This window comes from Balaenoptera physalus (genome assembly GCF_965194825.1).
Source record: "Balaenoptera physalus genome assembly, chromosome: 3".
Lineage (NCBI taxonomy): Eukaryota > Metazoa > Chordata > Mammalia > Artiodactyla > Balaenopteridae > Balaenoptera > Balaenoptera physalus.
The window spans coordinates 71289817-71303559 of NC_138890.1; the positions used below are offsets into that span (position 1 = coordinate 71289817).

The 13743-nt window shown below is 35.1% G+C and overlaps 1 protein-coding gene across 2 annotated transcripts in view; it reads right to left on the reverse strand.

Annotated features, from left to right (window-relative positions):
- Window positions 1–13743, reverse strand: part of SLC12A2 (solute carrier family 12 member 2) — a 109703-nt gene that overhangs the window by 54866 nt on the left and 41094 nt on the right. For both annotated transcript variants that reach the window (XM_082457831.1, XM_082457830.1), the window contains exons 5-7: window positions 10358–10497; window positions 8534–8644; window positions 7852–7960 (exon numbers count right to left, since the gene is read on the reverse strand). In XM_082457831.1, coding sequence (XP_082313957.1) covers window positions 7852–7960; window positions 8534–8644; window positions 10358–10497 — 360 coding nt within the window. The remainder of the gene's footprint in view (window positions 1–7851; window positions 7961–8533; window positions 8645–10357; window positions 10498–13743) is intronic.

Below are 13743 nucleotides of genomic sequence, written 5' to 3' on the forward strand. Positions count from 1 at the left end.
AAAAAGAAAGAAAAGAATTGAGGACAGTCTCACAGGCTGCTGGGAAAACATTAAACACAGCAACATTCAAATTATAGGGGTCCCAGAAAAAGAAGAGAAAAAGAAAGGGTCTGAGAAAATATTTGAAGAGATTATAGTCGAAAACTTCCCTAACATGGGAAAGGAAATAGTCAATCAAGTCCAGGAAGCACAGAGAGCCCCATACAGGATAAACCCAAAGAGAAACATGCCAAGACACATATTAATCAAACTATCAAAAATTAACTACAAAGAAAATATATTAAAAGTAGCAAGGGAAAAGCAACAAATAACATACAAGGGAATCCACATAAGGTTAACTGCTGATCTTTCAGCAGAAACTCTGCAAGCCAGAAAGGAGTGGCAGGACATATTTAAAGTGATGAAAGGGAAAAACCTACAAACAAGAATACTCTACACAGCAAGGATATCATTCAGATTTGATGAAGAAATTAAAACCTTTACAGACAAGCAAAAGTTAACAGAATTCAGCACCACCAAACCAGATTTACAACAAATGCTAAAGGAACTTTTCTAGGCAGGAAACACAAGAGAAGGAAAAGACCTACAAAAACAAAACCAAAACAATTAAGAAATGGTAATAGGAACCTACATATCAATAATTACCTTAAATGTAAAAGGATTCAATGCTCCAACCAAAAGACACAGACTAGCTGAATGGATACAAAAACAAGACCTGTATATATGCTGTCTACAAGAGACCCACTTCAGACCTGGGGACACATACAGACTGAAAGTGAGGGGATAGAAGAAGATATTCCATGCAAATGGAAATCAAAAGAAAGCTGGAGTAGCAATTCTCATATCAGACAAAATAGACTTTAAAATAAAGCCTATTACAAGAGACAAAGAAGGACACTAAATAATGATCAAGGGATCAATCCAAGAAGATATAAAAATTGTAAATATTTATGCACCCAACATAGGAGCACCTCAATACATAAGGCAAATACAAACAGCCATAAAAGGGGAAATAGACAGTAACACAATCCTAGTAGGGGACTTTAACACCCCACTTTCACCAGTGGACTGCTCATCCAAAATGCAAATAAATAAGCAAACACAAGTTTTAAATGACACATTAAAAAAGATGGACTTAATTGATATTTATAGGACATTCCATCCAAAAACAACAGAATACACTTTCTTCTCAAGAGCTCATGAAACATTCTCCAGGGTAGACCATACCTTGGGTCACAAATCAAGCCTTGGTAAATTTAAGAAAACTGAAATCATATCAAGTATCTTTTCTGACCACAATGCTATAAGACTAGATATCAATTGCAGGAAAAAAACTGTTAAAAATACAAACACATGGAGGCTAAACAATACACTACCAAGAGATTACTGAAGAAATCAAAGAGGAAATCAAAAAACTACCTAGAAACAAATGAAAATGAAAACACAACGATGCAAAATGTATGGGATGCAGCAAAAGCAGTTCTAAGAGGGAAGTTTATAGCAATAAAATCCTACCTCAAGAAACAAGAAACATCTCAAATAAACAACCTAACCTCACACTTAAAGCAGTTAGAGAAAGAAGAACAAAAAAACCCCAAAGGTAGCAGAAGGAAAGAGAGCATAAAGATCAGATCAGAAATAAATGAAAGATAAATGAAGGAAACAATAGCAAAGATCAATAAAACTAAAAGCCGGTTCTTTGAGAAGATAAACAAAATTGATAAACCATTAGTCAGACTCATCAGGAAAAAAAGGGAGAAGACTCAAATCAACAGAATTAGAAATGAAAAAGGAAAAGTAACAACTGACACTGCAGAAATACAAAGGATCATGAGAGATTACTACAAGCAACTATATGCCAATAAAATGGACAACCTGAAAGAAATGGATAAATTCTTAAAAATGCACAACCTTCTGAGACTGAACCTGGAAGAAATAGAAAATATGAACAGACGAATCACAAGCACTGAAATTGAGACTCTGATTAAAAATCTTCCAACAAACAAAAGCCCAGGACCAGACGGCTTCACAGGCGAATTCTATCAAACGTTTAGAGAAGAGCTAACACCTATCCTTCTCAAACTCTTCCAAAATACAGCAGAGGGAGGAACACTCCCAAACTCATTCTACAAGGCCACCATCACCCTGATACCAAAACCAGACAAAGATGTCACAAAGAAAGAAAAGTACAGGCCAATATCACTGATGAACATAGATGCAAAAATCCTCAACAAAATACTAGCAAACAGAATCCAACAGCACATTAAAAGGATCATACACCATGATCAAGTGGGGTTTCTCCCAGGAATGCAAGGATTCTTCAATATATGCAAATCAATCAATGTGATATACCATATTAACAAATTGAAGGATAAGAACCATATGATCATCTAAATAGATGCAGAAAAAGCTTTTGACAAATTCAACACCTATTTATGATAAAACCTCTCCAAAAAGTAAGCACAGAGAGAACTTATCTCAACATAATAAAGGCTACACATGACAAATCCACAGCCAACATTATTCTCAATGGTGAAAAACTGAAACCATTTCCTCTAAGATCAGGAACAAGACAAGGTTGCCTACTCTCACCACTATTATTCAACATAGATTTGGAAATTTTAGCCACAGCAATCAGAGACAAAAAAGAAATAAATGGAATCCAAATTGGAAAAGAAGAAGTAAAACTGTCACTGTTTACAGATGACATGGTAATATACCTAGAGAATCGTAAAGATGCTACCAGAAAACCACTAGAGCTAATCAATGAATGTGGTACAGTAGCAGGATACAAAATTAATGTACAGAAATCTCTTGCATTCCTATACACTAATGATGAAGAATCTGAAAGAGAAATTAAGGAAACACTCCCATTTACCCTTGCAAGAAAAAGAATAAAATACCTAGGAATAAATCTACCTAGGGAGAAAAAAAACCTGTATGCAGAAAACTATAAGACACTGATGAAAGAAATTAAAGATGATACAAACAGATGGAGAGGTATACCATGTTCTTGGATTGGAAGAATCAACATTGTGAAAATGACTATACTACCCAAAGCAATCTACAGATTCAATGCAATCCCTATCAAACTAACAATGGCATCTTTCACAGTACTAGAACAAAAAATTTCACAATTTGTATGGAAACACAGAAGACCCTGAACAGCCAAAGCAGTCTTGAGAAAGAAAAACGGAGCTGGAGGAATCAGACTCCCTGACTTCAGAATATACTACAAAACTACAGTAATCAAGACAGTATGGTACTGGCATAAAAAGAGAAATATAGATCAATGGAACAGGATAGAAAGCCCAGAGATAAATCCACGCACATATGTTCACCTTATTTTTGAAAAAGGAGGCAAGAATATTCAATGGAGAAAAGACAGCCTCTTCAATAAGTGGTGCTGGGAAAACTGGAGAGCTACATGTAAATGAATGAAATTAGAACACTCCCTAACACCATACATAAAAATAAACTCAAAATGGACTAAAGACCTAAATGTAATAAGGCCAGACACTTATAAAACTCCTAGAGGAAAACATAGGCAGAACACTCTATGACATAAATCACAAGATCCGTTTTGACCTATCTCCTAGAGAAATGGAAATAAAAACAAAAATAAGCAAATGGGACCTAATGAAACTTAAAAGCTTTTGCACAGCAAAGGAAACCATAAACAAACCGAAAAGACAACACTCAGAATGGGAGAAAATATTTGCAAACGAAGCAACTGACAAAGCATTAATCTCCAAAATTTACAAGCTCATGTGGCTCCATATCAAAAAAACAAACAACCCAATCCAAAAATGGGCAGAAGACCTAAATAGACATTTCTCCAAAGAAGATATACAGATTACCAACAAACACATGAAAGGATACTCAACATCACTAATCATTAGAGAAATGCAGATCAAAACTACAATGAGGTATTACCTCATACCAGTCAGAACGGCCATCATGAAAAAATCTAGAAACAATAAATGCTGGAGAGGGTGTGGAGAAAAGGGAACCCTCTTGCACTGTTGGTGGGAATATAAATTGATACAGCCACTATGCAGAACAGTATGGAGGTTCCTTAAAAAACTAAAAATAGAACTACCATATGACCCAGCAATCCCACTACTGAGCATATACCCAGAGAAAACCATAATTCAAAAAGAGTCATGTACCACAATGTTCATTGCAGCACTATTTACAATAGCCAGGACATGGAAGCAACCTAAGTGTCCATTGATAGATGAATGGATAAAGAAGATGTGGAACATATATACAATGGAATATTATTCAGCCATAAAAAGAAACGAAATTGAGTTATTTGTAGTGAGGTGGATGGACCTAGAATCTGTCATACAGAGTTAAATAAGTCAGAATGAGAAAAACAAGTACCGTATGCTAACACATATATATGGAATCTTAAAAAAAAAAATGGTTTTGATTAACCTAGGGGCAGGACAGGAATAAAGATGCAGACGTAGAGAATGGACTTGAGGACACAGGGAGGGGGATGGGTAAGCTGGGACGAAGTGAGAGAGTAGCATGGACATATACACACTACCAGATGTAAAATAGATAGCTAGTGTGAAGCAGCTGCATAGCACAGAGAGATCAGCTCGGTGCTTTGTGACCACCTAGAAGGGTGGAATTAGGAGGTGGGGAGGGAGGCGCAAGAGGGAGGGGATATCGGGATATATGTATGCATATAGCTGATTCACTTTGTTATACAGCAGAAACTAACACAACATTGTAAAGCAATTATACTCCAATAAAGCTGTTAAAAAATAAATAAAAAATAAAAGGCTAAGGCACTGTTTCAGATTAAAGGCGATTGAAGATTATGTGAAGAACTAGTTTTAAAAAAAGGAGATTGAAGAGACATGACAAGTGAATGCAATACAGGATCATGGACTGGATCCTGGAACAGGAAAAAAAAAAGTCTCCACATAACCTTTATAGAAACAGTTGACTTCCCTGGTGGTGCAGTGGTTAAGACTCTGTGCTTCCAATGCAGGGGGCCCGGTTTCGATCCCTGGTCAGGGAGGTAGATCCCACATGCATACCGCAACTAAGAGTTCACATGCCACAACTAAGGAGCCTGCCTGCCGCAACTAAGACCCGGCACAACCAAATAAAAAAAAGGAAAGAAAGAAAGAAAGAAAGAGCTGGAAAAATTTGTACATGAAAAATATGTTATATATAACATTATGCCAAAGTTAAACTTCCTGAACTGTCCTTTTCCTTAGTAGATACACACTTAAGTATTTATAGGTAAGAAGTCATGATTTCTGCAACTTCTCTCAAAAGGTTTAGCAATCATAGTAGTAATAATTAGATATATGAGTGATAAAACAAATGTGGCAAAAAGGAACATAAAAGTGTGATTTTTTTTTTTTGTGAATGTAGGTAAAGGGTGCAAGGAATTCATTTATTTTTTTATAAATTTATTTTTATTTATTTGTTTTTTGGCTGCGTTGGGTCTTCGTTGCTGCACGTGGGCTCTCTCTAGTTGCGGCAAGAGGGACTACTCTTTATTGCAGTGCGCAGGCTTCTCATTGTGGTGGCTTCTCTTTGTTGTGGAGCACAGGCTCTAGGCACACGGGCTTCAGTAGTTGTGGTTCGCGGGCTCTAGAGCCCAGGCTCAGTAGTTGTGGTGCACGGGTTTAGTTGCTCCGTGGCATGTGGGATCTTCCCGGACCAGGGATCGAACCCTTGTGCCCCGCATTGGCAGGCAGACTCTTAACCACTGCACCACCAGGGAAGCCTCCAAGGAATTTATTGTATTAATTTTTCAAGTTGTCTGTAAGTTTGAATTTTTTTTTGAAATAACAAGCAATAAATGGGAGGTAAGGATTTGAGAAATTTGTCTGTGAAAGGGGCCTGGAAAGTAAGGTGGTAACTGGAGGAGAATAAAAGACCAGAGATAGTATTTTCAAGGATAGGAATTACTAGAGCAAGTATGTAAGCTTATACAGAGCTGACAGTTTTGATGCAGGGAAGCAAGTAAATTACCAAAGGATAAATGCCTTTGAGAAAGTAAAGGAAATGGGGTCTAGATCACAGCAGAGGCACCGGTCTTTGGCAAAAGGGAGATATTTCTCATATCAAAAAGGAAAAAGGAGAAGATGAATATCCCTATTAGGTAGTCGTTTGAACTGACAAGTTTATTAACATAACCTGTTCACTGCAGACACTACCTTAATAAAAGGAAGGCCAAGCAGTATCAACTGCTAAAAAGGAAAAGTCATATTCCAAAGTATATTTAAATTTATTTATCTCAGATTGAGATAAGCCCAGATGTGCTATTTGAATACAATATAAATTATTACTATACTAGATAAGGATGGATCTGAAAAAAAGGAAATGAAAAATATGGCCTAGCAGATATTTACAGATATTTTTAAATCAATTAAAGCCATAAATAGAAAATACATATTTGGAATATTTTTAGAAGTAACCATCTACTATAATTTTAGAAATAAAGGTTGCAAAAACAAATGTTCAAAAATCTATAATGTAAAAAAAATTTAAGTAAAAAAAACATTCATAATTAGAAGAAATGTCACAAATACAATTTATGAGAGAACGAAATACAGAAAATTATCTAACTAATAATACTAACCTTCACTTCTGGCATGCCTAAAAGACACCTCTTCCCCTAATTCAGGAAATCATGATTAGACATTTAGTGCCTGGTTTCAGAAGTAGGCATAAGCGCTAGTAACCAGAACAGACATCACACTATCAACCCAGGATGAGTAAGTACAAATTATTGCAGGCAGGTGTTCTTGCTTAAGGTAAGAACCTGGAAACAACTCTTATGTGAAAACTGCCCAGCCAAGTCAGTGTCAGACATAGGCCAAACCAGTGCTACTCATATATGTTCCAAGGACGGTGTGGTGTTACCAGTCGGCAATTAGATTAAGGAGCTTACACCAGAAGGTAAATCAACTAGGTCTCTAGGATCCAAAATTTAGTCAACTAATTTTTTTCCAGTAAGACTTTCTGAAGGAAGAAGTGCATTGATTTATTGTACATTCTGCATCTTTTCACAAATCTGTATGCGTAGCTCTGGGCTAAACAACTCAGGAGAACTGAAGCTAGTCTTTTCCTTCTAGGGCTTCAAAACAAGGAGTTTTTGTCAATTTAAGACAGACACACCTATTACCCTAAGTGATAAGTACCTCTGATGCTACTGCAACTATTCTTTCTGGCTTCCATTCTACCTTGAAGAGATAGGTTCAGAACGGCTGCTCAATGGAGGGAGTGGGGAGAAGAGGAGATGCAGAAAGACACTTTAGGAAACAATAACTGACAAGTAAATTTCACCTGTAGTGAAAATTAGATGCAGAATGAAAGAGGTTATGGAAGCTAAAAACTGGAAAATTCTCACACAATTAAGAATGTAAACTGTAGAAAAACTCATGTTGCAATTGTACCAAGAAACTAATATTTCTAGTTGCTTTCACAGTCTTAGGCACTTTTAGGTTGTTGTGTTTAAATACAACTAAAAGAATGAAAAAGTGATGTCAGAACAAAACTTACAATTTCAGTAACAAATTCTCCAAATGAGAAGAGAACAAAAGCACTTTTCCTCAGTAGCACTGATTTCTCTACATTCTATCACCTTTTGTTGCTAGTAATCAGAAATGAAAGATGTAAATAAAAGTGATTTTTTTAACTCCAATTACACAACAAACATAGAGGAACCAAACTAAACTGGACTGTCAATTACTGTTAGTCACTACACCAAACTCAATTACATTACAAACTATGTAAAATGTACTAAATTTATTTAACACTAGAATGCTATAATATGCACCTTTAAAAAAACATTCTATCTTTCTTACTTACACTTATAACCAAAGAAACCTTTGGGTTTCTTGCTCTCCAATGGGATAAATGTTCCTATGACGAAATCAGCAATAGCAAGTAGTAGAATCACCAAAAGAACAATCTGAGCCTGAAATTTTAAACGTTAAAAATCAAAATCAAATATATCATGTCTATACATTAATTCAGTTCCACTAGAATATAACTTCCATGAGGGAAAGCTTCTGTCTTGTTTCCCTGGTGCCTCACACAATGCCAAGCACAAAGCAGGCGCTTAATAAATTTTTGTTAAATGAACAATCTTTAAAGAACTATCCAAAATGAATAGCAAAAGTAGGATCAGGCCATATATTTCTGAAATGAATTAAAGATGTGCATGTCCTGCTAACAAATAACACAAACTTTAAAAATATAGAAAAAAAATCACAGTACTTATATTACCTTTACTAAATCCCTCTGACATACCCTATAATTCTTTTTTTTCCCACATACTCTGATTACCTCTTAAAATGACTGTTACCTCCAAATCCTCCCTATGTCGCCAAATAGAAAATGACCTTATACGTGAACTTCTTTGAAAATGGCCACTCAGGAAACTTCAAAATCTGAAAATATTACTACACCTTAGAACATTCCTAAAACACAAGGTCTAAAAGTTTGTACATTCAACATTTACAGCTGTTCCAATGATATCACTACTTACTTTTGCCTCCCACTCCATTCCAGCTACTGAGATACCTAAAAGGATCACCACTGTAATGGCTCCAATAATTCGGATATCATTGATTTCATCTATCATAAGTATGGAATGTTCCTACAAAAAGAAAATAATAGGATGAGCAGCATTAGTTAGTTCAGATAAATTCTTCAATTCTTTTTGAAAGTTTTAGAACTATCACAGTGCCTCATATGTAGAAGTTGAATAAATGCCTACTTAAGGAATGAATAGAGAGACCTAGGGAAAAGGAATGAATTACTGTTTACTATTAAGGTATCATTCAAGCAACTGAAGACATCAAAAATATGATCAAATTATTAACACTGCTGTATTTTATACAGACTCAAATATAAGAAAGAATTGCTAACAAGCAAGGAAAAAAAATCATAATATGACTAAGTAGTACTAACAGGACTTTTTAAAGTTACAAAGCTGAAATATATTTGCATTCATTGTGGTTAGTGAGCTCATTCTTTTAATGGTGTCTTATGTTGCATAAGGAAAAGAGATGAACACACTATCATGCAGCTGTCCAAATCACACCACTCCATTCTAAGAGCAAAATTATTTGTGGCTAAATATCAATGACATCAAAAACATATACTAAATTAAACAATGAATGAATATGAATTCTTAATGATTACATTTCTTTCTTATTTCCTTTGCTCTGTCTCTTTGGCCTACACAGCTAAGGTCAATGCCAATGCAAGAGTCAGTCCTTTCAGATGTCACACTCCTAACATACCACGTACTACAGTAGATGAACAGTTACAACCTAACATGAACAACTACAGGTGTCACTCAAGGTTCCTCTCATTTAATAATACTGAATCCTATTTCACTTGTACTGCTTTAACTACACACATACTAATTACTCTTTTCAAACAAGTTCTCTTCTCAACTCCAGAGCAATATTATCAACCACTTTCTGGCCAGCTCTACTTAGATATACTACTTAGATATACCAAATTAGACATCCAAAATGAAAATGTTCTGCATTCTCTCTCACAGTAAACGGCATTACCATCCATCTAAATCTTCCTTTCTCTTTCTCTAATTTCCCACATCTCATTCATCAAGTCCACTTACTCAACTTTTTAAAAATCTCTCAAATACACCCACATCTCTCCAGCCTCACTGGTCACTGGTTTAATATTAGCCGCCATCTCCTCTCTCAGGACAGCTACAACAACCTTTTAAATGGTCTCCATCTCCAGTTGTGATCCCTCAAATACATTCTCTATACTGTGGTCAGATATTTCTTTAGGCCCCAAGTCTGATTATCATGGATCCCCAACTCCAGTCTAGATAAGATCCAAATTTAACAGCAAATAAAACCCTTCCTGGCATGATCCTTTTTTCTCCCTCTCATCTTACATCTCTTGCCACTTAGTGCTCCAGCCATACTGAAATATTCCGTTTTTCTTTTTTTCTTTTTTAACATACCATACTCTACTCCTTCTAGGTCTGTTTCCTTTTCTTCCCTATTCCCCTCATACCATACTTTACCCCCTCCTATCTGCCTGCTAATGGCTAGACTCCCTTCCTTGGAAAACCCTGCCTTGACACTCCTCTGACACCCCACTCCTGGATGGTATACTAAGTCATCCCCCTCGTGTTCCCACGGCCCCCTACAGTTAGCCACTTCTGACACTCTATAATAAATTTTTTTGTCTATCTCCCATAACTAAATGTCTTGAAAGGCGAGTTTCATGTTCTTTGCTGCTTTCCTAGCATCTTATATGGTAAGTGGCATATAAACCCTCAATAAAGATTTGGGAAACAAATGACTGGAAAAAGGTGAATTACCTTAAGCAACTCCACCACAGTTTCGGCAAATCCAACCACATACATAGCAACTGCAACAGCATTGGCAAAAGCGAAGATCAGGCCAATCGCACCGCCAAATTCTGGCCCTAGACTTCTAGATATTAAATAATATGCTCCTCCTAAAGAAAAGGAAAAAAAACACACCAAAAGTACTAATGTGAGAATTTAAAATGTCAATCCTTTTAATTACACAAGAGTTCACAAAGCACATGCCACCAGTGAACACAGCAGTTAAACTCACAGGCAAGTGGGTGAGCATATTTTTAGGAAGAAACACCCAGAAAGAATTCTTTACAACCCACTTCATTCATAACAGTTCTGAACATCCAGAGAATTCTCCTCATGTTAAATATAAAATCATCCTGCTATTTAAATCTCTTTCTCTTCTAAAACTTAGATTAAAATGTGTAACAGCCTCTTCCTCATATTCAGAGACACCAAGATCATTTCCCAATGATTTTCTAAGTAATATTTTTAATCTTAATGTAACATTTAAATTCACAATCGACATGGTTCCAGTTACTTAAATTAGTGTGGTAATTTGCTGGTAACGTGAATACTAAGGCAAAAAAGAAAGTATCACAAGGAACTTAAAGAATAGCACATACTGGCACCCTTAACAGATATATTAATAGTTTGTATTCTAATAAATCCTGCCTAAATGGCAGAGTAGACAAAGACATTAAATAAGCTATATGAAGCAAGTATTTTTCTAACTTAAAAAACAAATCAGTATGACGATTTTGAGTCAGCCTAATGCTTAGTTGAAGTCACTAAGAGCTCTCCTAAAATTCTAATTTACTTCTGGCCTCTAGGTCATAATCAAAACTTAGTTTTAATAATAATGAAGTTACAATAAGTTATATACATTTTCTAGACACTGATGAAGTATTTATTCTTAAGACCATATAATGAAATGCCATTAAACAGCTTAATATTTATTTCTACTGCTTTCCCAGTATAATGAAGACAAACGCAACAACAGATTCTACAATTTAATGAAGTACTAAATGTGCAAACTTTATTTTGGAAATATCTGTAATAGGTTTTGTAGTTAATTTTTATCAAGTTTCTCAAAATATTATGTACTTTAAACCTATCCACCAAAACTTCCTTAGTAATTCACTTTACTAACTAATAATTTTTATCATCTTGAAAATTCTGAAGAAAAAGAATTGCAACCTGACCATTTAGTATTAGTCTCATTTTTTTTTATGAGATGAAATGACTTAAAAATTTCCCCCAAATCTTTCTGAACACTAAAAATTCTAATGGACTTATATAATGACAATTATAATTAATCACAAGGAAAATCCCTGGAATATAATTAATCACAGCCTACATTTAACAAACATGTTTTCAAAATTCATGTAAATTATTTCATTTAATCCCAATACCAATAATGAATTAAGAAAAGTATTATCTATCCCGATTTTATGAATAAGAAAATTAAGTCACAATAAAAGGTTAATTGAAATCAGTCAACCATTCACGTGTTTCAATAGTTGACAATACAAGCTTTAGAATGAGAAATATCACCAAGAGAGCCTATAAAAGCACGGAATTCATTTGTTATGTGTTTAAAGTTTTGATTTTATGAAATTTCAAATCTTTCTATTACTAAAAAAATATATCTTCTTTTTTAAATTTATTTATTTAATTTTATTTTATTTTGGCTGCATTGGGCCTTTGTTGCCGTGCACAGGCTTTTGTCTAGTTGCCGCGAGCGGGGGCTACTCTTCGTTGTGGTACGGGGGCTTCTCATCGCGGTGACTTCTCTTGTTGCGGAGCACAGGCTCTAGGCGCGTGGGCTTCAGTAGTTGTGGCACGTGGGCTCAGTAGTTGTGGCTTGTGGACTCTATAGAGTGCGGGCTCAGTAGTTGTGGTGCACGGGCTTAGCTGCTCTGCGGCATATGGGATCTTCCCGGACCAGGGCTCAAACCCGTGTCCCCTGCATTGGCAGGCGGATTCTTAACCACTGCACCACCAGGGAAGCCCCCCAAAAATATCTGTCTTAAGGGGCATTTAACATGGGTAGAGATAAATGGGAAGGGAAATATGAATATTCTTTATATGAATAAAGATAATGGGAAGGGAAATGAATATAAGTAACAAATTCTGACATTTCAGAACTATTTAAAAATCTTCTACCAATTGGGATACCTAAACTTAAAATCTAGGACCCAGTTTCATTACTTTTTAAAAGATTTTTATTTTTTTTAAGAATAAAAAGTTACACATAAAGAATATAAAAGCATCTGCTTATCGTCCTATACTTTAAATTCCTGATGAAAAGCAAAAGTACTCTGCCCTATTTATTCTCACTTCCATTCCTGCATCCTAGAGGTAACCAGTTTTAAGAGCAGCTTTCTCCCCCTTTTCTTCCTTAGTAACAAAATAGATAGTATAAAAGATCTACTACTCTGAAAGACTGGTCTATTTACTAGCATAGAGTGGTATCTTAAATTAAAATTTTTATTAAATTTAAATTTTATTAAATTTTTAACTTAATTCTAGCAAGTACAATTGACTCTTGAACGACACAGGTTTGCACTGTGCAGGTCCACTTATACGTGGATGTTTTTCAACAAATATATTGAAAAACCTTTTGGAGATTTGCGACAATTTGAAAAAACTCACAGACGAATCACACAGCATAGAAATATTGAAAAGATTAAGACAAGGTTACATATGTCATGAAAGCATAAAATATATGTGGATACCAGTCTATCCTTACATAGGTATGAGTTGAGTGATATTTAATATAAAATTAATGTGTTAATTTTCTTAGTGTTTTATGTAACTTTGCTCTCAGAGAATTAATTACCGTTCAGTATGTGCCACATTTCCCCCCACCCCTCCTAATTAGAGAAACTGACTATCATCACAGATAAGTGTTTTTTTAAAAATGTTACAATGTTTACAATACTGTATTATGAATATGACTGTACTGTTATATGGCATAAAAATTGTACAATGATTCACTCAGTGTATAGGCTAGGCTATCCTGACACAATCGTATCATTATACTGGGTTACAATAAAGCAATCATATTGCTGCCTCTTTGTTATCAATGTATGAATTGTTATACCTGTAAATAAATACAAATTTCTTTCTTCACATTAGCCTCTCTTTTTTTAATGTTTTTTTAATTTCTCATACTTAAAAAAAATTTTTTGTTGGAGGATAGTTGATTTACAATCTTGTGTTAGTTTCAGGTGTACAGCAAAGTGAATCTTTTCATATTTATCTCTAGTGTTAGTAATATGTGTAACATACACTACACACTGTTTTGTATCGTATAAGACAATATTGATGTAGGTAGTGACAGATGATACATCTTGCAAACAGATGATGTAAAACTT